Source organism: Macrobrachium nipponense, chromosome 3 (genome assembly GCF_015104395.2).
Source record: "Macrobrachium nipponense isolate FS-2020 chromosome 3, ASM1510439v2, whole genome shotgun sequence".
In the NCBI taxonomy this organism is placed as follows: domain Eukaryota; kingdom Metazoa; phylum Arthropoda; class Malacostraca; order Decapoda; family Palaemonidae; genus Macrobrachium; species Macrobrachium nipponense.
In genome coordinates, this window is record NC_087202.1 from 93,560,201 (window position 1) to 93,586,348 (window position 26,148).

The 26,148-nt window shown below is 36.8% G+C and overlaps 1 protein-coding gene across 1 annotated transcript in view; it reads left to right on the top strand.

The window, feature by feature from the left end:
- Positions 1 to 26,148, top strand: part of LOC135221892 (methylmalonyl-CoA mutase, mitochondrial-like) — a 169,835-nt gene that overhangs the window by 44,139 nt on the left and 99,548 nt on the right. Inside the window, exons 4-9 of the mRNA XM_064259869.1 lie at positions 4,399 to 4,582; positions 5,953 to 6,087; positions 13,902 to 14,099; positions 14,448 to 14,579; positions 20,019 to 20,195; positions 20,764 to 20,887. Of these exons, the coding sequence (XP_064115939.1) occupies positions 4,399 to 4,582; positions 5,953 to 6,087; positions 13,902 to 14,099; positions 14,448 to 14,579; positions 20,019 to 20,195; positions 20,764 to 20,887 (950 nt within the window). The remainder of the gene's footprint in view (positions 1 to 4,398; positions 4,583 to 5,952; positions 6,088 to 13,901; positions 14,100 to 14,447; positions 14,580 to 20,018; positions 20,196 to 20,763; positions 20,888 to 26,148) is intronic.

Below are 26,148 nucleotides of genomic sequence, written 5' to 3' on the forward strand. Positions count from 1 at the left end.
CAGTTACTGATTCGCTTGCCCCTGGGTTTGTGTTTCGGGAACCGGGGGAGTGCAGGCTTCAGCTGGCATTCCTGTCAGGTGCTGTGTCAGGGGTGCTCGTTCACAAGTCATTCCGTGTGCTTGTGCTTCTAATGATACACGAACATCCAAAATTATTGATGGACCGTCCCAGTTCAGACATAGGACAAGAGAATGGAAGAGACATTCACGAGTCTTGTCCATTTCTTCTTCTTATGCTGTGTCAGATGCTTTTTCGCGAGTTGTTCTGAGTGCTGGTGCTTCTATTGACGCACAAGGATCCAGAACTGTTGATGGACCATTCCAATTCAGGCACAGGACGAGAGAAGGGACAAGACATTCGCGTGTCTCGTCCCTTTCTGGCAACATGTCCACACCCCTTGAGTGCTCGTCAGTGCTTGGTAGATTCCCACCTGGTGTTCCGATTCTGAGGATTCGAACACCTGGAGACTGTGTTCTCCCTTGCCCTTTCCATTCTTTGGGCGGATTCCAATTTGCAGTCTCTTGTGAGGTCTCACGTTTTGGGAGCCTTGAGCGTATACGTATTCTGTTGAATCGCACTTGTGATCTAGTCTTAAATGCTCCCATATAGGGCTGGTTCTATGCCTGTTCGTCCTCAGCTACTATAGAAGTTGAAGAAGAACCTCTCCTGATGGTCATCTGACAAGATTTTGGAATCTCATTGAGGGTTTGAATTCCTTGGAATTTCTGACACCCTCTGAGTGTTTGGTTTTCTATGATTTCCAAACACTTAGGCGAGACAGGCATTCCCGACAGTTGTTGTCACAATTTGGGAGTCTCACTGAGCGCTTGATTTCTTGGGAATTTTCAAGTGCTCATCAAGTGTTGGTTTTAATCTGTTTCTTAGCATTCAGGTGAGACAAGGCTCTCCCGATTATTGTTTTACGAGACTTGGGAATCTCACCGAGCGCCTGGATCCCTTGTATTTGATGGTGCTCGCCAAGTGCTTGGTTTCTTGTTATAACTGAGCACTCAGGGGAGGCAAGTTTTTCTGATGATCATCTGTATGAGAGTCTGGAATCTCACCAAGTGAGTGAATTTATATGAATTCTAGCACTCGCTGAGCGCTTACCATCACAAGTGTTTGCATAGTGAGACAAGCCTCTACCAGTACAGGAGAGTTCGCTTTTCAGTCTGGTTTGGGCTTATGCAGAGCATGAAACCATATGCCAACACTTTGGTGCATGGTCGAGTCCTGTCCTTGTGTCTTGCTCCTTAGGGTCCGAACACATAGGACAACAGACACAGAATCTCTTTATTCTTCTTCTTGGGGCTTCGGCCTCAAAAGAGAATAGTGAATTGGCAGGAAGTGATAGTGCTTTGCTGATGGTTACCACTCTGTGTGGATGTCATCTGCTCAGCTCACTCGACTCAGCTCGGCCTGCACAACAACTAGTTATTCACCCCAAATTGTAGTGAATGTTGGAAGACTTTGCCTGCCATGATAGCTCTGCTTCCAGGGTAAAGAAAAGAGTTCCTCTCAGAACAGCCTTTGCAGTGACAAGCAGCAGTTCATCAGGCAGTACGTACATCCCTGTGTTTACACGGCTAAAGACTTCCAGCCTTCATTGCAAGCACAGGCTTTTTTTGCTGAACAGCAATAAAATAGCTGAAATTTTCTTTCAGTCTGTAAATTTCAGGGATTAGGACTGTCCTCACTGGTTGGTGTCATTGATGGGACCTTTTCTTTGTCAGAATCCCAAAAGTTAACTTCTTTCCGATTCAATTGTGAAAGACAGGTTCACACTCATTGTAGTCTCACGTAAGTAGTATTGTTTCTCCTCAGTTGAGATTCTACTGCTGATGAGAAACTTCTCTCTTTCTTGCCATTCTAGGGACTTCAGGCCTCTGAGCAGCATTTGACTCGTTTAGGACGCATGAGCCCTTGCAAGAATCATCAGACAGTGTTGTTTTTCAAGACTGCATCTCATCTCTCTCCAGGATTGACTAAGAGGATAGACGATTTGCATAGATCATCTAAAGTATCACCTTTCAAAAGGTGGGTTTCATATCCCGACTCCATCTCGGATGTCGAATAATTCGGCATGTGTTTGACAGGTTTGAATCCTTCATGATCCCCTATGCCTTGGACTTTGTATCTCTTGATCCAGATCAATCATTACTTATGTCCTATTGGTGTGTTGCTGTGCCTGCAGAAGACTTGACACCCTTTCTGGATGCTGATATCCTTTCTTCACTATGGAATCACAAATTAAAACCATATAAGGACATGTCTTCCTTCGAGTCCTACAAGATTGCGAGGAACTTCTCTGCAGATAGTTATGTCACTTGCGTACTCCCCAAGAGTGCACGGTGCCAGTTTCTTGGTCCTTTCATGGCATTCAGAAGAATATGTCAGACTGGAAGATAGATGTCTCATTAGGACCACATTTATATCTTTCTTCCTTCACGTCTTTGCCAACAGGTCCTTGGAACGCTTTTTCCTTCAAGAGGACAAGTTGCATCTCGCTTATGGTGTGAGGCTCTAGAGGCAAGAGGGAGGTGAAAGTGACTGGACACTCTCCCCTCTCCCTCCTCGTTGCTTTACTCCTATTCCTTCAGGTTGAGAATAGGACTTCAACTTACACTTTCTGGTCAGTCATTTGATGCTGTAAGCCTACACATTGAGTTTCCTTTTTATTTTTTTTTTTGTCAGAATCATAGAAGCAATCCTGCTCCTTCCTCTAGCAAGGGGAGGAAGGAGACTGGCAGTAAGGTAAAACCTTGGATATTTGCATTAATGCAGCCAACTCATAATATTCTTCCCAGTCTCTTTCGTATGAGTTACAATTCCTCACTCATTTTGGAAAGGCCCCAGAAGTCTGACTGATCTTTCAGTTCTTATAATCTGATTAATTTGTCAGAGGCAGGGGTCTCCTCCATGCTCGTTCCACTAGGAGGAGTGCTCATTCCACAAGGAGTAGTTGGCCAGGTGTGCTGAACTCAAGTCAGTTCTAGAGACTCACTCAGATTCCTCCCTCCAATGAGTGAGTCTTCCAATTGTAAAGGACTGAGGGTTTGCATGTTGTGCAGGAACAAATCACGCTTTTTGAAAGTAAATTGTATTTTTCCTAACTATACAAACCTGAGGTTCTGTACAGGAATGCCCACCTCATGCCACTCTTCAATCTGAAACCTGGTCTGAAAGACAAATTGGGATTGTTTACATCCTGGCTGGTGGATATCCCCACCTGCTGGACGGTAGTTACTGCCTAACCACTGTGTTTAAGACTTTTAACAGCCGTGGTCCAGCTTTGCTGAAAGTAATTCCAGTTGTAAAGGACCTCAGGTTTGTATATGTAGATCGGAAATATACAATTTACTTTAAAAATTTGGGATTTTTATTTACTATGCAGTACTGTATTGTAAAACAGGAATACATGTAAGTGCAATATTTACCCATGTACTGTATGTATGTGCTCAGGATTTTTCTTTTTTATTTATTTATTTTTACTGGTTCACTTTATTACCCATGTTGAAAATCCGACTTACAGACAAAACTGGGTTATGCTGTGGATGTGGGAACCAATCTTGGACTTAAACTTAGGAATTACTGTACACATACACTCACATATATATGTATGTATGTATGTACGTATATACAGGCAGTCCTTGGTTAATGGCAGGGAATCCGTTCTCGGCCGTTGCTACTACCGAAAATCACCACTAACCAAAAATTGGTGATAACAGGACTAAAAAACTGCTTAATAACGCTGTTAACCGGATATCAGTGCTGTTAATCAGAGATTGGCACTGTTGTTACCTAGAGATCAGCACTGCTAACTGGAGATCGGCACTGCTAACCAGAGATTATCACAGAAAATCCAGTTAACAGTGTTGCTACACAACCGCTGCAAAACCAGATAGCCGTTAACCGATGCTGCTGTTAACCAGGGCTGCCTGTATAGATAAATATACATACGTATATGTATATACAGGCAGTCCATGATTATCAGCAATCCGGTTTTATGGCGCTTGTCCAGCACTGGAAATAGTCAATTTTTGGCATCAAAATTAGCCAATTTCTGGTTACCGGTGCTGACAATAGAGTATCGGTGCTGATGCATACCTAACAGAGGTCCCATTCAGCAGTTATTGGCGCCAATAAGTGCTGAAAATTGCAGAAAATCACAGGTATTTTGGGGCAATTTTTGCTTATCATCCAGCCATTAGAATGGAACCCCCGCCAATAATCAGGGATATCAAATATATGCTGATGTGCCGTGAAAACTTGCATGTTATAATAAGTGGGTAATGTTATTAATAATTAAGGATTTTTCATATTGATTTACATTGTTCACACATCCTTCTATGTGTTTACTTTTTCACTTTAATTTATTTTTTTTTATGTCTTTACAGATATGATTCTGATAATCCAAGGGTCCATGGTGATGTTGGTATGGCAGGTGTTGCCATAGATTCTGTGGAGGATATGAAGATGCTTTTTAATGACATCCCTTTGGATAAGATGTCTGTTTCCATGACCATGAACGGTGCTGTCATCCCCACCATGGCCATGTTTATTGTAGCTGCAGAAGAATCGGTAGGAGCCGCATAGTATTAAATTATGTGGTTTCTTGGTATCCACTAATATTTGAAATAATAATTTTTTATTTATAGTTGATACAGGTAATGCATTCCAAGACCCCCATGCAACGTAGAAACAGCATTTCTTAAACTACAGAATTAATAAGAAAAAATAATTTCAAAGTAAACATAAATACACAATTTGTCATTACTATGTACTGTTGCCAAAAAAAAATAAGCGACAGTTTTCTGTAATCTTGGACACATTGTTTGGTGCGACATCTGCCAACTCTGTAAACGGGATGGAACTTCAGGCTCATCTTGTTTGGTGTATGTTTGATTTCTTGTAATTTTAAATCATAAAGATTTTACAGAAGTTCTGTAATTATTGATACTTCAATGCAGTAACAGCCTCTACATTATTCTTTCAAGTTGTTTTTGTAGCAATAGTTCAGTGGAGAATATCAATCATTCCTCTGTGAAACTTACCGAGTAATGAAGTAATGACAGCAAATGAAACAGAATACGTTGGTGATAGGATACACAATCTTGTATAATGAGATAAATGTTTAAAATTTGTCCAAATATCCAAGTAAAATCATGTGGAACAATAAAGGAGTGAATGCAACATTATGATGAAGAGAGAGAGAGAGAGAGAGCAAAGTCAGAAAACTTCTGGGAAAATAATACATAAGGGAACTGGAAACAAAAGGACACGTGTATATGGTTAATGAAAGCCAGACCGAATATGTTGAACTTGAAGGCTAACTTTCTGAGTAAATATAAGGGCGGGGTCTGTGATATCTGAAGAGTGGAGGACAGCACTGAACATTTATTCAGGTGTAAAACCATACAAAAAACAAAAGATCATGACCTTACTTTAGAAACCCTAAAATCCCCTAACAGAAAACTGGGGGAATATATATAAGGTTAGCCCTGAAAATTAAAATCAAAAGTGATGGATGTCAAAGCTCATAGCATGGCTCTGCCTCTGTTAAAAAGAAATGAAGGGGGGAAGGTTAAAAGTAAAATGGAAATATTTTGTAAGATCTAATTTAGAAAGATTTTTAATTTTTCAGGGTTGTTGTTGAAAATGGTAATGGACACGAATTAAACATTTTGAAATACCATAAAGTAAAGTACAACTAAAGTTGATTAAAATTGTAAAAAAAAACAGGGAATAAAGCTTGGCACCTCATGCAATCTGTGTAGTGTGCCTGCAATTGTGTTTGTGGAGTGAGCACTTAGGAACTAGGAACCATCCTGAATAATCTTTCTCCATTGTTATAAGTTTCATTATGTAGGTCTCTATGTGTGAAATTTAGAATGTGTTAAATAATGATGCATTGCTTTTATGTGTTTCTTATATTCTGCATATTCTTCTAGGGTGTAAAACAGGAAAAACTCTCAGGAACAATACAGAATGATATCTTGAAAGAATTTATGGTGCGCAACACATACATATACCCTCCAGAACCATCTATGAGAATTATTGGTGATATTTTTGGATATACAGCCAAGGTGAGTTTTTGTTTTGATGTATTAATTAAACAAGAAAATTCTTGATTTTTGTAGTTGTCCCTTGATTATCTTTTGTTTGAATACAGGGATACTAAAAATTTATCATAACCTAATAGAGAATCTGTCAATTTTCTGTTTTGAATCTCTAGCATATGAAACAGTAGTGGAACTGTATAACCTCAAGTATCTGTTTGTTCACTATCTGCATGTACAGTAACTAAAACCCACCACAATATGTAAGTGGATATACATATACTACAGTGAATTTAAAGCACTGTGTTTTGTTTGCACGATGCATGGATGAAAAGGCACTGGGAAGGGAGAAGACCAGGGTACTGTACAGTACATTAGAGGGGAGGGCTGGGAGAGCACTCCTCTGCATGTGAACTTTTCCACTTATTGGGGCCTAAGAAACAGTGTCCTATACAACATCATTTTGTTTATCACATGTGATTGGCTGATAGAGATGCATCATGGCGACATCAGAAATTTCATGCACCCTTCTGCTTGGGAGTTTTTCCAGCTGTTATTGGCTCAAAAGCCACAACATCATGAACAAATTTTTATTATCACCTTTTATTGTCTAATAGAAATGTCATGATGACAACATGGAAGTTTTGTTCTCACATTGGCTGCTTGTGAAGATGCTCTACACACTTCAATGCCTCTTCAAATCAGTTCACTATTTTTGTGACCTCCTTTGTTTATGTTTGTAGATTAAGCTACTCTGCTACTGAGGAGTCTTCCCCTTTCACTCCCTTCAATATCCACTACCTCTGATGAATAACTCCAATGTAACTGTGAATATATGAGTCATTAAATAGGGATCACACCCACACTGAGCACACCCAGAGAAAGAAAAATTAAAGATAAAAATAAAAGTGAAACGAATAAAATCGGGCAAACTAAAACCAGCTTTAAAACAGATAGAAAGTAAACACGTCCTATCTTAAAGGCAGTAGAAAAGTAACTGGCGGGTCACGGGACGCCAAGGGCATTCTGGGTAATACATGCCCTGTGACCTGGTATAGATGCCAATAGTCCCTGGATCTCACAAGTTTAATTTTAATTCTACTGGTTTCCAGCTTGGCGCTAGTATTATCCTAATGTTAAGACCAAAGGTTTGTTAGTTATGAAAAATACAAATTAGTTACAAATTTGTCATATTTCCTAACATCAAATATGCATTGACCTCAAAGACTCTCCAACTTTTGACTAGCATTGTTTTGAAAATGAAAAATAAACATTAAAGTAGGGTGACAATACTCACTAGTTTTTTGGTGTGCTGTGCATAGTCAACTGTCTCAATGCATTGAAGAACTGTGACAGAAGTGTTACAGCATGTTGATAATATAGTAGTTTTTTTCAATTATTTTAGAAGTACTTTGTTTTATATTTATATAATTTACCGGTTTTAATATTATTAAATAAGCTAAGTAAGAGAAATTTAGATTTTTATAAATTTTAATTTCTCTCATACTTTTACCTAGCATTATTTTGAAAATGAAAAATAAACATTAAAGTAGGGTGACAATACTCACTAGTTTTTTGATGTGCTGTGCATAGTCAGCTGTCTCAATGCATTGAAGAAGTGTGACAGAAGTGTTACAGCATGTTGATAATATAGTAGTTTTTTTCAATTATTTTAGAAGTACTTTGTTTTGTATTTATATAATTTACTGGTTTTAATATTATTAAATAAGCTAAGTAAGAGAAATTTAGATTTTTATAAATTTTAGATTCAGTTTGTTTTATTTTTTAGTGACTCTTATGGTCTTGCAGGATAATGTACAGTACTGTCCTGTAATGTACACTGTATCCTTTGTACATTTTATGAAAAATGTATAGTATGGCTTTGATGTTTTTGTAACAAGCTTTTCCCTGCAATTCCAAAATCGGAAGAGCTCCAAAGACACAACTCGTTTCCTTTCTGCCTGATTTTCACATTGTTCTTGAGAATTAGGAAAACAAGGTCTATGGGAGTTTACAGTATTCTTAAGGAACTAACTTTTTATGATAAAAATAATTTTTTTTTGTATGCTCTGGAGAGGTTCTGAGAGAGAGCAGGCCACCTGTAGAGAAGTAAATCCAGAGCTGCCAACGGGAACAAAGAGGGTTTTTCGAGAGAATGGAGGCTTTCAGTTCACAGGGGCAACTTGCATATAGCCAAGGATGAATGAGTCTTGTTATAAAGAGGTCTCAACTTTCCTTGGTTCTGGCTTAAAATCCTGAACACGAGAGTGTGCTCAGACAATGAACAGTGTGTTGATTCACGTTAACAAAAACAACGAAATATCTTTACAACGCGCGGTTCGTCAAATTAAACTTGCAATTCACGAAATGTGGCACTTACTTTTGTTTTTAATTTACTCCTGAAATACCTCTATGATTTATGCAATGGCACATAAAAAGAAGCTAAGGTTAAAATTTCTCTAGTTTATCGCCATACACGTGGTCTATCTTCCTATCACTATAATGGCAGTCAGGTTTTATACCCCTAACTAGAATACCTAGTTCTACACAAATAACTAGAAAATAAAATTTACATTTTTCCTGTTGTGGGGAATTGGGAAACCTTGTTTTTGCTTGCTCATAAAAAATATTAAAAGGAATTCAGATTCATTTCTTTCGTGATACCAGTTTAAAAATCTCTACGGCTGGAAATGAAAATTCCTTTACACACGAGACTGGAAATGGTCACCATTTTGTTCTGAACTGCTCATTCCCTCCTTGAAAATGTAGTCTAATACTCTTAAAAATGGCCCTGACTGGAGGGACGAGAGATCACAAGCAAAAAAAGAAAAACTACGGCAGAAGGCCAATATTACTGAAAAAGGAGGAATTTACGTAAATGAACTATATTTACATTAAGTTACGTAGGTCCAGGAGGTAATGAGGTGGTTGATTGTTGATCTACCGGAAACACGTGGCTGGGAAATGAAGTAGAAATGGAGATCAGAATTTTGCGCAAACAGGTTATTTCAATGCAAGCCCTATTCCAAAGGGTTCCCAATTCTTCCCCACAATTAGGCACGGTGTTTGTCTGCAAAGAGATTGCATTTTAGCATCAATACTAAAGCGTGGAACACGTTGGGAATGTTACACACTACTTGCTCTCAGTCTAAAAATTTACAAACCGTTCAAAGGGCATGAAATAACTGGGAGTTTACACAGAAAGGACTATTACATTGCTTGAATTAACTAGAGGATGTTTACTAGCATCACAGGGGAATTAATCACAGCATTGAATGAAAATTGGGGGAGAGAAGCTGAACAAAGAATGGGGGAAAGTCACCATGGAAAAATGGAAATGAAATACAGACGAGAGGCAAAACAAGTCTCGGACTGCACTAAATTTACATCTCACAGTACTGGGAAATAATGGGCTTGGTAGTCTTCTTATCTGCTAATGCTTCTGTGCACTATGAAGGTATAAGAATACTTGTGGGATACCCCAGAGGAGGCAGGGGAGCAAAAGGGGTGAAGTGGAGTCTGCAGGGCTGGAGAAAGTCCGAGGAAGTCCTGCTTCTGAGCAGTCCAGAGAAGTTATGAGGAATTGCTGAGAGAGAGCTACTGTGGCCCCGCTTTTTTAAAATCTCGCCTGAGTAGGCTCTGCCCCTCATCCAGGCCACCTGTAGAGAAGTAAATCCAGAGCAGCCAATAGGAACAAAGAGGGTTTTTTGAGAATGGAGGCTTTCAGTTCACAGGGGCAACTTGCATATAGGCAAGGATGAATGAGTCTTGTTATAAAAGGGTCTTAACTTTCCTTGGTTCTGGCTTAAAATCCTGAACACGAAGGGGTGTTTAGACAATGAACAGTGTGTTGATTCACATTAACAAAAACAACTAAATATCTTTACCATGCGCGATTCGTCGATTTAAACTTGCAATTCACGAAATGTGGCACTTACTCATGTTTTTAATTTACTCCTGAAATACCTCTATGATTTATGCAAAGGCACATAAAAAGAAGCTAAGGTTAAAATTTCTCTAGTCTATCGCCATACACGTGGTCTATCTTCCTATCACTATAATGGCAGTCAGATTTTATACCTCTAACTAGAATACCTAGTTTACACAAATAATTAGAAAATAAAATTTACATTTTTCATGTTGTTGGGAATTGGAAAACCTTGTTTTTGCTTGCTCATAAAAAATATTAACAGGAATTCAGATTCGTTTCTTTCGTGATACCAGTTTAACAATCTCTACGGCTGGAAATGAAAATTCCTTTACACACGAGACTGGAAATGGTCGCATTTTGTTCTGAACTGCTCATTCCCTCCTTGAAAATGTAGTCTAATACTCTTAAAAATGGCCCTGACTGGAGGGACGAGAGATCACAAGCAAAAAAAGAAAAACTATTACAGAAGGCCAATATAACTGAAAAAGGAGGAATTTACATAAATGAACTATATTTACATTAAGTTACGTAGGTCCAGGAGGTAATGAGGTGGTTGATTGTCGATCTACCGGAAACACGTGGCTGGGAAAAGAAATAGAAACGGAGATCAGAATCTTGCACAAACAGGTTATTTCAATGCAAGCCTTATTCCAAAGGGTTCCCAATTTCCCCCACAATCAGGCAAGGTGTTTGTTTGCAAAGAGATTGCATTCTAGCATCAATACTAAGGCGTGGAACACGTGAGGAACGTTACACACTACTTGCTCTCAGTCTAAAAATTTACAAACCGTTCAAGGGGCATGAAATAACAGGGAGTTTACACAGAAAGGACTATTACATTGCTTGAATTAACTAGAGGATGTTTACTAGCATCACAGGGGAATTAATCACAGCATTGAATGAAAATTGGGGGAGAGAAGCTGAACAAAGAATGGGGGAAAGTCACCATGGAAAAATGGAAATGAAATACAGACAAGAGGCAAAACAATTCTCGGACTGCACTGAATTTACATCTCACAGTACCGGGAAATCCTGGGCTTGGTAGTCTTTTTATCTGCTGATGCTTCTGTGCACTATGAAGGTATAAGAATACTTATGGGATCCCCCAGAGGAGGCAGGGGAGCAAAAGGGGTGAAGTGGAGTCTGCAGGGCTGGAGAAAGTCTGAGAAAGTCCTGCTTCTGAGCAGTCCGGAGAAGTTATGAGGAAGTGCTGAGAGAGAGCTACTGTGGCCCCGCTTTTTTAAAATCTCGCCTGGGTATGCTCCGCCCTTCATCCAGGCCACCTGTAGAGAAGTAAATCCAGAGCAACCAATGGGAATAAAGGGGGTTTTTTGAGAGAATGGAGGCTTTCAGTTCACAGGGGCAACTTGCATATAGGCAAGGATGAATGAGTCTTGTTATAAAAGGGTCTTAACTTTCCTTGGTTCTGGCTTAAAATCCTGAACACGAAGGGGTGTTTAGACAGTGAACAGAGCGTTGATTCACGTTAAAAAAACAACGAAATATCTTTATAACGCACGATTCGTCGATTTAAATTTGCAATTCACAAAATATGGCACTTATTTTTCTTTTGAATTTACTCCTGAAATACCTCTATGATTTATGCAATGGCACATAAAAAGACGCTAAGGTTAAAATTTCTCTCTAGTCTATCACCATACACATGGTCTATCTTCCTATCACTATAATGGCAGTCATCTTTTATACCTCTAACTAGAATACAGGCAGTCCCTGGCTTACGGCGGGTTCAGCTGACGATGTTCTGAGGTTACAATGCTTTTCAATCATATTTATCAGACATTATTTCCAGGTTTACGACGCATGTTCCAGGGTTAAGGCGCCTACAACGCTGATCTGGCAGAAGAAATATGATTCCAAAAATGCAAAATAATCAATATTTGAAGTTTTTTTTATGAAAAATGCAATAAGAATACAGTTTACATAGCTTTTAATGCACCCAAAGTATTAAAAGTAAGGCTTTCTTAGGATTTTTTTACCATGTTCCGGCTTACAACGATTTTCAGCTTACAACACGTCTCAAGAACGGAACCCACATCGTAACCCGGGGACTGCCTGTACCTAGTTCTACGCAAATAACTAGAAAATAAAATTTACCTTTTTCATGTGAGGAATTGTGAAACCTTGTTTTTGCTTGCTCATAAAAAATATTAAAAGGAATTCAGATTCATTTCTTTCGTATACCAGTTTAACAATCGCTACAGCTGGAAATGAAAATTCCTTTACACATGAGACTGGAAATGATCGCCATTTTGTTCTGAACTGCTCGTTCCCTCCTTGAAAATGTAGTCTTAACACTCTTATAAATGGCCCTTACTGAAGGGACGAGAGATCACAAAAAAAAAAAGCTACGGCAGAAGGCCGATATTACTGAAAAAGGAGGAATTTACATAAATGCTGGACTTTAGTTTTAAATAAACTATATTTACTTTAAGTTACGTAGGTCCAGGAACTAATGAGGTGGTTGACTCTCAATCCACCGGAAACACGTGGCTGGGAAATGAAGCAGAAATGGAGATCAGAATTTTGCGCAAACAGGTTATTTCAATGCAAGCCTTATTCCAAAGGGTTCCCAATTTCCCCCACAATCAGGCAAGGTGTTTATCTGCAAAGAGATTGCATTCCAGCATCAGTACTAAGGCGAGGAAAATGTTGGGAATGTTACACACTACTTGCTCTCAGTCTAAAAATTTACAAACCACTCAAGGGGCATGAAATAACTAGGAGTTTACACAGGAAGGACTATTACATTGCTTGAATTAACTAGAGGATGTTTACTAGCATCACAGGGGAATTAATCACAGCATTGAATGAAAATTGGGGGAGAGAAGCTGAACAAAGAATGGGGGAAAGTCGCCATGGAAAAATGGAAATGAAATACAGACGAGAGGCAAAACAATTCTCGGACTGCACTAAATTTACATCTCACAGTACCTGGAAATCCTGGGCTTGGTAGTCTTCTTATCTGCTGATATTTCTGTGCACTATGGAAGTAGTATAGAAATACTTGTGGGATCCCCCAGAGGAGGCAGGGGAGCAGAAGGAGTGAAGTGGAGTCTGCAGGGCTGGAGAAAGTCTGAGAAAGTCCTGCTTCTGAGCTGTCCGGAGAAGTTCTGAGAGAGAGCTGATCTGGCCCCGCCCTTTTAAAATCTTGCCCGGGTAGGCTCTGTCCCTCATCCCAGGCCACCTGTAGAGAAGTAAATCCAGAGCAGCTAATAGGAGCAAAGAGGGTTTTCGAGAGAATGGAGGCTTTCAGTTCGCAGGGGCAACTTGCATTTAGGCAAGGATGAATGAGTCTTGTTATAAAGAGGTCATAACTTTCCTTGGTCCCGTTGCTAGGTAACCAGTTGGCTCCTAGCCACGTATAAATATCTAATCCTTTGGGCTAGCCCTAGGAGAACTGTTAATCAGCTTGTGATCTGGTTAAACTGAGATGTACTTAATTTATGTACTGGAGAATATTTTGTTCAGCTGTATGTATTTTGAAATAGATAAATTTACATAGTAAAGGATTAGTAATGACAAATGGTCTAATTCAGTTAGTAATGAGAATATGATAGAGAGGCATAGCTCAATTAAAAGACAGCACCCTGATACTACCTGAGAAAAATATTAGGGCATTTGTGTGTTTTCAATATATTTTATGCTTATTTGTATGTTTTCTAAATTTTTTTTTATATATGTAGAACGTAGCAACATTTAATTGAACATTTTTTTGAGTATTGATACTTGCAAAACCATAAAACATGACCTGTTTTATCAGAATTATTTTTATGCTATATCTTAATTATAATATTTTTACTTTTACAAAGAAGATAATACTCTTGCATAGTGTGTAAGTTTTATAGAAATAATTTTTTCTTAAAATACTGTATTGTAATATTTTTTCCAGCACATGCCAAAATTTAATAGCATCAGCATTAGTGGGTATCATATGCAAGAAGCTGGTGCTAATGCTGTGCTGGAAATGGCTTTCACACTAGCTGATGGTTTAGAGTATTGCCGAACTGGGCTGAAAGCAGGTTTAAAAATTGACCAATTTGCTCCTCGACTCTCATTCTTTTGGGGTGTTGGAATGAATTTCTATATGGTGAGTTTTACCTTCTTGTCTTTTGTTGTCAGTTGGAACTACTAATATATTAAAAACACTTTAACAGAAAGATTATAGTGAATGGTGTAATAGTTACTGCTTTATAAGCTATATTTAAAGCAAAATGAAGACCATACTACTTTATAATCATACTTATGTTTTAGACATGAATATTATGTATTTATTAAATATTAATTTTAACAAACAAAGCCAGAAGTCAGGTATATATTTTTGAAGGATTGCAATACAAGAGTATGATGTAATGCTTTTCAAGTTTATTTTTATGAAGATTTTTAAAGCAAGTGTCAATTTATGAAGTCTCATATACCAATTATTTTACCATCAAAGGAAATTGCAAAAATGAGAGCTGCACGAAGACTTTGGGCTCATCTAATTGAAAAAAACTTTTCTCCACAAAATAAAAAATCAACCATGTTAAGGACTCATAGTCAGACATCTGGCTGGTCATTAACTGAGCAGGTTAGTATCACCTTGGGATTTTATTGATTTGTATGAAATTGAGTTTCAGTACTTTGTTTACAGTAATTTAAGTTAGACAGTGCATGTATTGGACCGAATGCTGACATTTATTGAAAAATCACAATTGTACAAAGCCAATGATATGCTTTGACTTATTGTAGCCATTAGCATTTGTATATTTATATACAGTAGTTTATAAACAGTTCACAACCATTGTTTTTTGGGGTGGTTAATTGTTTTAAAAATTGCATAACAGACTTTTATATTAAGTGTAAAATCTCATATACAATAAATATTTTAGAATGTCATACACATTCTATATTATATTTCTTCTATTAACTTATAAGAATAATTGCACATGTTATCAGTGCAAGAAATGAAGTATGTAATGAACTACAGTTGACCCTCACCTATTTGTAGACTCATCTATTAGCAGGTTTTTCTGTGGAACCTCTATAACCATTATTCGCGGAAAATCTGCCTATTCACAGTATTTTTCATAGAGAAATAGTATTCACTGTTTACTGTATTTTCATATAATTTTTTATAACTAAATGCATTTTTTGTTAATAACTATTAAAATACTCAAATATAAGCATTTTTAGAAGGGTTTCAAGTACATATTTGTGGAATTTAGCTATGTGAGGGTGGGTGTGTTACGCATCCCCTGTGAATATCAGGGGTCAACTGTTTTAGTAAAGTATATAAGTCAAATGGTGACAACATTTTCCTAAGGTAGACTGGCCTTTTTCTTTAGTTGAAATTATTTGGTATGTATCTTACCAACTGTTAATGATAGCTTATATCTCCTGCTGATAGGCGAGGAGATATAAACTAACCTTATACATATACATATATGCTGAATTAGCTTTAATAACAAGAAGGAAGGTAAGTAATCCCTCAGTTATCTGGATTGTCATTTATCGATACTCAACATTATCTGACACACGTGGGCCAAGCCCAAATATATGTGATTTATACAAATAAGAAATTTTTTAAAAAACTGCCCTTCAATGGTTGGCAATGCTGTGCGGCCTCACAAAAATGTTGGTAACACGTCTTACACTCAAACAGAGAAAAGATTTTGTGGGTGGGGGAAATCCTTGAGAAGTTCCAAGGAGGGCCGGAGTTGGAGAGGTATTTACATCGAAGCCTAAGTACAGTAGCACATACATTCCTTTATGTTTTTATTTATATTTTATGTTACAGTATTGTTGTTTATATTTTTACTGAATATTTTTTTTACCAAACAAAAAGGTAAACCCAGTCGTGTGTAGGATATGTACGTATGCACACATTTATTCCATGTTATCTGTTGCTACAGCCTGTTCGGTTTTGTCTTGCCTGCATATGAAATTCACATTTTGAATATTTTTATGGTGATTAGAAATGTACAGTAAGTCAAGCAAAGATAAAAAAAGAAAGAAGAAATGTCCACATGTCTTGCCTAAATACAAGATTTATTTCAATATTTTTTTACAGTGATTAGAAATGAAGTATCTACAGTGATAAAATATTCTTTTGTGTACTATTATATGTATGATAATCATACTTAGGGTCAACTAAACTTGTAGTGAAATATGGTACAGTAAATCAAGCCCTCCCCCACATGCATTGAGACACCGCCCAGCATTTGTCACCGTTGTAAAAATTTTGTCATACCATTGCCCATTTTGGGTTACAACAATGTCCAAGAAAGGCAGAGTTTTCTCTCTGCTAAAGCCAACTGTGAAATTTAAGGAGGAATTATTCTTAAGTTCTTGGGCTAATTTTATGGCTTAATTTTTTTCTTTCATTGTGATAAAAAGATTATCAGTGTACCTCGCATGTATGTGTGGTTTTTGACAATCAACAAAGGTCATGGTTTTGACATGATCCATATAAATATTAACAAAAAGAACTCCCAGTAGATACCTCATTGCTATACTGTCATACTGCCTAAATAAGTCACCCTGGAAGCAGAAAGATTGCTCCCATCTCGTAGGCAGCCAATATTATCTAACATCAAAATAGTAAAAAACTCGATTAACCCTCTTTCGCCGGAGCGGTAAATAAAAAATTGTCTCCCGTGTGCCGGAGGGGTTTCAGAGTGAGCGCGGAAGCGGAAAAAATATATAAATCACAGCGCGCTTAGTTTTCAAGATTAAGAGTTAATTTTTGGCTCCTTTTTTTTTCATTGCCTGAAGTTTAGTATGAACATCAGAAATGAAAAAAATTATCATTATCATATATAAATAATGCGATATATGATAGCGCAAAAACAAAATTTCATATATAATTGTATTCAAATCGCGCTGTGCGCAAAACGGTTAAAGGTAACAAGTTATTTTTTTTTCGTAATGTACACTAAATTGCAATCAGTTTGGTATATAACACATTGTAAAACGATAAAAGAAACACAGAGAAAATATTATCACAAAAGAAACACAGAGAAAATATTATCACAAAATAATGCATGAATTCGTAACGCGCGGACGTAAACAAATATTTTTTTCAAAAATTCACCATAAATCTAAATATTGTCCTAGAGACTTCCAATTTCTTTCAAAATGAAGACAAATGATTGAATATTACTATACTGTAAGAGTATTAGCTTACAATTGCAGTTTTCGACCATATCTGATGAGTTAAAGTTGACCAAATGTCGAATTTTTTTATATATATATTTTTTATATGCAATTATTTCGGAAATAAGAAAAGCTACAACCTTCAAATATTTTTCGTTTTATTCTACATGAAATTGCGCACATTTTCATATATAAAACTCTGTGAAATGCCTAATATGAAATGGAGCAAATATTCCGAGAATGGGACGTACATATTTCGGAGATTTGTGGCGGAGAATCCGCGCACGGAGGGAAGGAAAGATTTTTTTTAAAATTCACCATAAATCTAAATGACTGAATATTACTAGACTGTAAGAGTTTTAGCTTACAATTGCGTTTTTCGACCATTTCGGTAGAGTCAAAGTTGACTGAAAGTGTTTTTTTTTTCCTATTTATCGTGATTTATATGCAAATATTTCAAAAATGAGAAAAGCTACAACCTCAATTATTTCTTGTTGTATTCTACATGAAATTGCGCACATTTTCATATATAAACTTTATGTAACGGCTAATTTAAAATGGTGCTGCAAACATTACCACAATCGCACGTATGATTTTTTCGGAAGAGTTACCGCGCGGACGTAAAGAAAATGTTATTTTTTTCATAAATTCACCATAAATCGAAATATTGGGCTAGAGACTTCCAATTTGTTGCAAAATGAAGGTAAATGCTTGAATATTACTAGAATGTAAGTGTTTTAGCTTACAATTGCGTTTTTCGACCATTTCGGTAGAGTCAAAGTTGACCAAAGGTTGAAATTTTGGCAATTATCGTTATTTATATGAAAATATCTCAAAACTGATAAAAGCTACAACCATGGGTTGTTTTTAGTTGTATTGTGCATGAAATTGCGCACATTTCCATATATAAAACTTTATATAACGGCTAATTTTAAAATGGTGCAAACATTACCACAATCGCATGTATGATTTTTTTCGGAAGAGTTACCGCGCGGACGTAAGGAAAAAGTTTTTTCATAAATTCACCATAAATCGAAATATTGTGCTAGAGACTTCCAATTAGTTGCAAAATTAAGGTAAATGATTGAATATTACTAGAATATAAGTGTTTTAGCTTACAATTGCATTTTTCGACCATTTCGGTAGAGTCAAAGTTGATTGAAGGTTGAAATTTTGGCAATTATCGTTATTTATATGAAAATATCTCAAAACTGATAAAAGCTACAATCATGAGTATTTTATTGTTGTATTCTACATAAAAATGCGCACATTTTCATATATAATACTTCATATAACGGCTAATTTACAATGGTACAAAAATTATGTCAAAGTGACGAAATAATTTTTTGAGATGTGTCACAGATACTTTTTAGTGCGGCAAGAAAGAAATTCGCGCTTGCGCGCCTGCGTAACAATTGTAAACAAGACAACACCTTGATCTGTGAACTCCCAGCATCCCCAAGCGCGTGATTCAAAAGTTTTAGGCTGGTAGGCCTATAAGTATTTTTCCGCGAATTTAAAAAAAAACTTTTGTAAGTCGATGTAAAATACGTCCAGTCGGCACACGGGAGACAAAAAATGTCGACGTAAAATACGTCCAGTCGGCGTAAGAGGGTTAATGACAACAACACTTCCTGAATCATTCTCTCTCTCTCTCTCTCTCTCTCTCTCTCTCTCTCTCTCTCTCTCTCTCTCTCTCTCTCTCTCTCTCTCTCTCTCTCTCTCTCTCTCTCTCTTGTCAGACCACCCTCCACCCTTTCCCTGTAATCTGTATTCCTGCACTCGTGTAACTCTTTATTTTTATTTGTTTTATTTTTTTATTTTTATTTTTTTGCCAAACAACCAGAACATGTGGTTTTTGTTTCCACTATAGTTCACCTAAATAAGAAAAATATTGGTTGTTGTAAATCTTACTGTAATGTGATATTTTTGTACAGACCTAAATTCCATTAAAATAATTTTTTATACTTTACAGGCAGTCCCTGGTTATCGGTCGGGTTCCGTTCTCTGTACGGTGCCAATAAGCGAAACTGCCATTAACTGAAACGCTGTAATTTATGGTGCTTTTGGTGCCGAGTTTTGGATGTCTGTTAGGTATGTTATGGTGCCATAACTCTGTTATTGGCACCTTATGGCACCGATAACCGAAACTCGGCCCGTTATGGTGCCATAAATTGTAGATTGTGTGGCGCTAGACAAGTGCCCTAAAACCTGATCACCATTAACCAAGTCCACCGATAAGTAGGGACTGCCTCTATTTTATTGTATATTTTTGCATTTAAATGTACAGTAAACCCCTCTTATTCACAGGGATGGGTACCAGACCCCCCTCCCCCATGAATAGCTAAAGTCTGTGAATACTTTAAACCCCTCTGAAAATACTTGGAACTGCCTATTTTGATAGTTAAAAATCACAAAAACCCACTGAAAATTCTTATACCCTCTAAAAATGCTTATATCTGAGTATTGTATTAATTATATTTAGAAAAATGCATGTATGTAGTCACAAAAATTATATGAAAATACAGTAATTTGTGAATATTTCTCAGTGAAGAATACCCGAATAGGTGAATTTTCTGCGAATAATGGGTGTATACAGTCCATAGAAAAATCTGCGAATAGGCTAGTCAGCTAATAGCTAAGGTTTTACGGTATTGTTAATATTTATGGATGGTACAATTCTGTCTGCATCATATAATTAATGAAGTGACAAAACAGCTGTGCGTTGTGTTCCCAGTAAATGGAATAAAGATTTAATCTTCATATACAGTATTTAATTACTAGCTTTGCAAACTAATCTGCCAATTATAATTTTTAGAATTTATAGAAAAAAATGTGGTGTATAAGATAATATATTCATGTTGATTTTCAGGATCCTTATAACAATATAATTCGAACAACAATTGAAGCAATGGCTGCAGTTTTTGGTGGGACACAATCGTTGCATACAAACGCATTTGATGAAGCATTAGGACTGCCTACAGTCTTTTCAGCACGTGTTGCACGAAACACCCAGATCATTTTACAGGAAGAAACTGGTATTCCAAAGGTGAGTTTTAGAATGGGGAAGTTTAGTTATGAAGAAATGTGGAAAGTACAGTTTTATATGTGAAGCTTGATTTTGCTAATACTGAAGTCATTACTGTTTCACCCCCTGTACAGTAAAATTGAATGTAGATTTTTCAATATTAAAGAAAACTGTTGATTCTTTAGATAGGTTTGTGTGTAACAAAATGTAAAGCATCTAAAGGAACCATGTTCCATGAAGTTGATAATAATTTTAGTAATTAAGAGGTTATAATTGTTTCATCTCAGAACTGAATCATTGCTTCATTCTCAAGACTGTTTCCTATCAACTTATTAAGTTTCATTGTTTTTTGGTAACTTTTTTTTCATTTGTAGATACTATTCTCATGACTTCCGAGTTTTATATTACAGGTTTTGGTTTTTGTGATTCAGTATTTTCTATCTAAATTTATGTTAAAGATCAACATTTTGTGGGTTTAAATGTTTAATGCATAAAGTTGGTGAAACAGAAAATATTGTTCAGGTACTTTTGAAGTTTAAAAAAGTTTGTGAATAAAATTCATGTCAGAAGTTACTTTTTGTGCTTTTAGGTAATTGATCCTTGGGCTGGATCATATGCAATGGAGTCACTTACAGAAGAAGTTTATAAAGCTGGAAAAGCCATTATAGATGAAGTAGAAGCCATGGGAGGTATGGCAAAGGCTGTTGCATCAGGTAGGTTATCGCTTCCATTTGGGGTTTTTTTATAAGAAAAAGAATTATTTTATATTCTCCAGTTTTTAGTTTTTTAATTGACTTGACATTTGCTTTTATTATGCATGAGTATCTTGATTCCTTGGAATCCATGGTTACTCTTTGTAAAACTCTGAAAACATTTGGCATTCATGATGATGATGATGTTGGGGATGGGTATGAGTATTTTCAGTGCAGGGATTATGGATGAATGGCTTCAGGAATTGTTGTATGCAGATGATCTGTTGATTACAGACTGCAAAAGAATTGCATAGAACGGTAAGATAGTGGCAGGAATCTCTTGGGTGGGGTAGTATTAAGGTAGATGTGAGTAAAACTGAGGGTATGGTATCCAGCAAGCAGGGAGGAGACAGGTTATGTACATCATTCTCTCCATAGTGAAGTTTCAGGGAGCTTTGGCTTTGTTGGGTTGTTAGTTTTCATTTTTTATATATATACTTTACTTAGTATTAATTACAGTCTCTTAATCCTGGTGGTCTGTTATTTGTACTCTACTCTCCTGTCCAGGCAGTCCCCGGTTATCGACGGACTCGGTTAGGGGCGACCCAGTTTTATGTCGCTTGTCTAACACCATAACATCGGCCATTTAAGGTGCCATAACAGGCTGAGTTTCAGTTATCCATTAAGGGCTGAGTTTCAGTTATTGGTGCCATAATGTGCCGATAATAGAGTTATGGTGCCATAACATACCTAAGAGAGGTGCCATTAACCGAAACTCAGCGACATAAGCGCCATAAATCACCAAGTTTTGGTTAATGGCAGTTTTGCCTATCTACACCCCACTGAGAAATGAAACCCCACTGATAACTGTGGACTGCCTGTATTGGTAATTTTCATTTTATTTTGACATTCAATACAGTATGTTTAATGGCTATTTACTGTAATTATTAATTCTATATTTGTGTGTTATAGTCATGTTTCATCTTGGTTTTGCGAAAGTAAAAGTTTAGTGCATTACCTAATTTAATTATTGAAGTCACCTTAAGAGTATGTAGTTTGACATTTCATCATGATTTGTGAGATTAGACAAGAATCTTGACTAGCTATATCAAACCAGTGGGTAGAAGGGACTCTTTAGCCTTGGAAGGCAGCCCTTCCAAGAGAAAGCTACTCTAAATACAAACCTTGTTCTTCAACCTTGGATTATAACATAGGCATTGTATTGTAGCCTTCTATGTTCTTAGGGTTGCATTTATCCTCTTTTTTCTTTAACTTTTCTGTTTTTTTCGAAAGGTGTTGGACAGGCTGATGAGAAAGCAAAAGTTGCATGGTGGATTATCAGGAAAGTTCCTTCATCTTTACCTAATATTTTCCTTCTGAGTGTTTTAGTCAAACCTCGGTTTTTGTACATTTCGGTTTTCATAGACTTTTTTTTCTACGAAATTTTGTCCTGGTTATTGTACATTTACTCAATTTTTGTACGCTCGGAAATGCTCTATCTGGGGCCCAGCTCGTGACTGGGCTGTGTATTAAGTGCCCAAACAGCATCCCATCTTCGTTAGTGACCCATTCTGCTTTTGTGTTTTTATTTGAGTGCAACTGCTAAATAAGCCGTCATGGTGCCAAAAAAGTTCAAAGTGCTAGCCTTTCTGTAAAAAAGGCGAGAAATACTATAGAATTTAAGAACGAACTTATAGAAAAGTGTTGGAGGAAGTTGCATGCCGATCTCAGTGAGAATATGCCTACAGCAAGCGCTGCTGTTAGTGAATTTAAGGCCAGCAGGGGGCTGGTTTGAAAAATTCAGAAAGCAAATGGGCATACATAATGTGTCTACTTTAGAGATTAAGGACATGTTTGCAAAGTGGAATGATGTTAAGAATTTTGTGGAGAATTATCATCCCAACAAAGAAGTTGTAATCCATGTCTCCAACATGTTTAATGACAGTGCCATGTTTAACTTTAGGCAAATTTTAAAGAGATGCTAGAAACAAATGTCTCTGGACAGTTTTATAGTGTGACAGGGGTCCAGTAACTCAGGCTGGTCCTATTGCCAGTAAAAACAGTTGCTCTTTCCTTCGTCTTTAACTTAAGCTTTTTATTTTTGTTTTGAGAAAATAGGTCTTCCTCTTCGACTTCTAGGCAGATGCATACATGATGCGGATGATCAGAGTACACTTCGCAGATCTGAATAATACGTATGATGATGATGATGATACTAATCATTCATACACACTTTGCTATGACGTCACAAATGCGTGAAGTGGAGCCTTCCGTCTTAGCTAATGGCTGAGCAGGAAATCTTTCTCTCGCATTCCTCCCACCCCTTCTCTCAGATTCCAGTGAACCCCCACCCACCTAACATCCTTGAAAAGACAATAGATTTGATACGTTTTGCGGCGCGTGATGTGCAGACTTTGAATGGCTTCGCAGATACAGAAAATCTATTTTTGAGAACTAGTGACCGCATAAAAGGGGAATCACCCAATCCGATCATGCATAATTCGGGACCAGACTGTACTTTGCAATTTTTCTTACTATAATGAGTAACAGGTCCTGAGTTCACCTCACTGTCTCCCAAAAGAATTAAAATTAACCAAATAAAATCAGTATCAAAACTAATAAATAGATGCATAACAGCAGTAACATTGTAAAATCCAACAAAAAAGTAAACAAGAATACCATCAACAACAACAGTATGTTACATTATTTACAGAAATTCTGTTTAGAGTAAAAAATAAACTTCACCATATGTCAATGAAAAACACACCGGACAGCGACTGGTTGACAAGGTGGGCCTGGAAAACCTTGTAAGGCAAAATAAATCTGCCAGGTTTGCTGCAGCTGGGGGAGGACAGTCAGGACGGATTTAGAAATATAGTGGAATCTCGGTTTTCGAACATAATTCGTTTCAGAACCTCCCATGAAATCCAAAACATACGAAAACCAAAACAATAATTCCCATAATGAATAAGTAAACATTGTAGAACTTACTGAAAATTTTAAAATAAAGAACTTTATAGCAACTATACTCCAAATTTTTCTGATGATAAATAGGTTGTTCATACTTGATGTATACAGCCATACCTTGCGCTTGTGGGATGTTATGATGATGAATAAAATCAAGACCATCAAACAACCACAGGATTAAAAACTCACCCTTTGACACTGTTCCTACTTACAAGTCTCAGATGAAAACATCAAATTGTAGTTACTGGCAAAATTCTGGAGATCAAGAAAATTTTACCTTAAGGGGGCCGGCTGGCTAATGCCGTTTTTTAACGACAGGACTTTAACATTCATACCACTTAATAAGGTGACTTGGGACATCTCCAAACCGCATATGATTTTCGCCTCTGACCTTCGGTTTTGTGACGCCAGGGCAATTTATCCCGAAAATAACCATTTTTCAAATTCTATCTCCTCCCTTGATATTAAATATTAAGACCTGGGATTACTACCATACATAGACCTGATGTAGACCTCCAATCAAATGGAGAGTTTTTTTCTAAAAGTAATTTTTTTGCTAGATATGAATTTTTCCATATGGTAAAAAAAATAAACCCTATAAATCACGAGAAAAAAATTTATAAAAAAAAGACGAAAAAAAATTGGAAAAGAGGGCTCTATTTGATTGTTCTATAATGTCTTTCTGAGTTATATACCAAATTCCAATTGTTATAGCTTTAAAACTAAGTGAGGAGATGGATTTTGAAGGTCAATAAGTATAGTTTTGAGACACGGGCGTTCAAAGTTTTCCTTCGTATTTCTATAAAGACAATGTTAATAAATAATGATTATTATGAATGTATATTTTTTTTTGTGTATTAATAAACCAAAAATATTTTATTTATCATAATTTAATCATAAATGATGATCGCTTTGCTCATATATCGTAGCCTGGGGCACTGCTTGAGGCAAGATGGGGCACTCCTTTCTACGTAACCCCCCCTCTCCCCTTCACTAACTCGGCTTATTACAGCGAATTTTCTTCTGTATGTTAGCGAGATGTTTTCCTTGTATTTTCCTCTTTGTCATGATGACATTCTTGCCGAAACAAAGATAAACAAACGTAAATGCAAGAGAATGTCAGAGGTGAAACTCGAAGGTGTACTCTCTTTTTACAAAGACAATTTAATAAATCATGATTATTATGAATTTCATATTCCATTTTGGGTATTAAAAAACCAAAACTATGTTATTTATCATAAATGAAGATCTCTTTGCTCAAAGATTGTAGCCTTGGGCACAGTGTGACGTGTGCTGTCAGGCAAGAAGAGGCCGTTACTAGGCAACCCTCCCCTCTCTCTTCACTAACTACGCGTATATTATGATATTCTGTAATAATACTTGAGCGATTTTTCTTCGTCTGTATGTTAGTGAGATGTTTTCCTTGTCTTTTCCTCATTGGCATGATGAACTTCTTGCCGAAACATACATAAACATACGTAAAAGCAAGCGAATGTCACGAGGTGAAACTCGAACGTGTAATCTACTTGAATTCTATGGTCCAACTGATTCATGATTGAACCAGTCTCCAGATAGGCAGATACTCGCTTCTGCGAGCCACAGAATCTCTACAGATGCCATTTCTCACAATTTCTTTGCCAATAATTATCAAAATTTACGATAACAGAAGAAATATTGCATTTTCTTGTACGGATGAATGTTTGAGGCTTATTGAGTTATGTTTACTAATTACCCTGTAACTACGAAAGGAAGAGGAATTTTGACGAAATATTTCTTATACGTATTCTCAATTGCCATATGAAGCTCCTTGAATTTTTTCATGACTGCATTTTTCGCCCTATACCACCATATATAGGGGTTCCGGCCGGCCCCCTTAAGCCACGAATATTTGATCAAAGTACAGTACTGTCATCAATTATGCGAGAATTTGGTCGATCCATGGCTTCGCAGAACTGGAAAATTGTAGATTTTGATGCACATACCTTATGGGAATAATTCCATTAGGGCCAAGGCAAACGGCAACTTACCCAGTCAAACTTTTTTATACTACCCATTTTCAATACTTCCTATGTACTATACTGTAATTTTTTCTAATATGAAATTGTTCTTATGGATAAATAAAACATTAAAAAGGTTTTAATAACTTGAAAAAGTTTAAAATTATACCCAGGATGGTGAAAACTCCCACATGTAAACACTTCCACATTGGGTGCAAGTGGACTCTACAATACAGTCATTTCCTTTAAAAAAACCTTTTGGATGGAATTATCTTTACCTATCATTCGCCAAATACCTTCAAACTCCTCTATTTCATC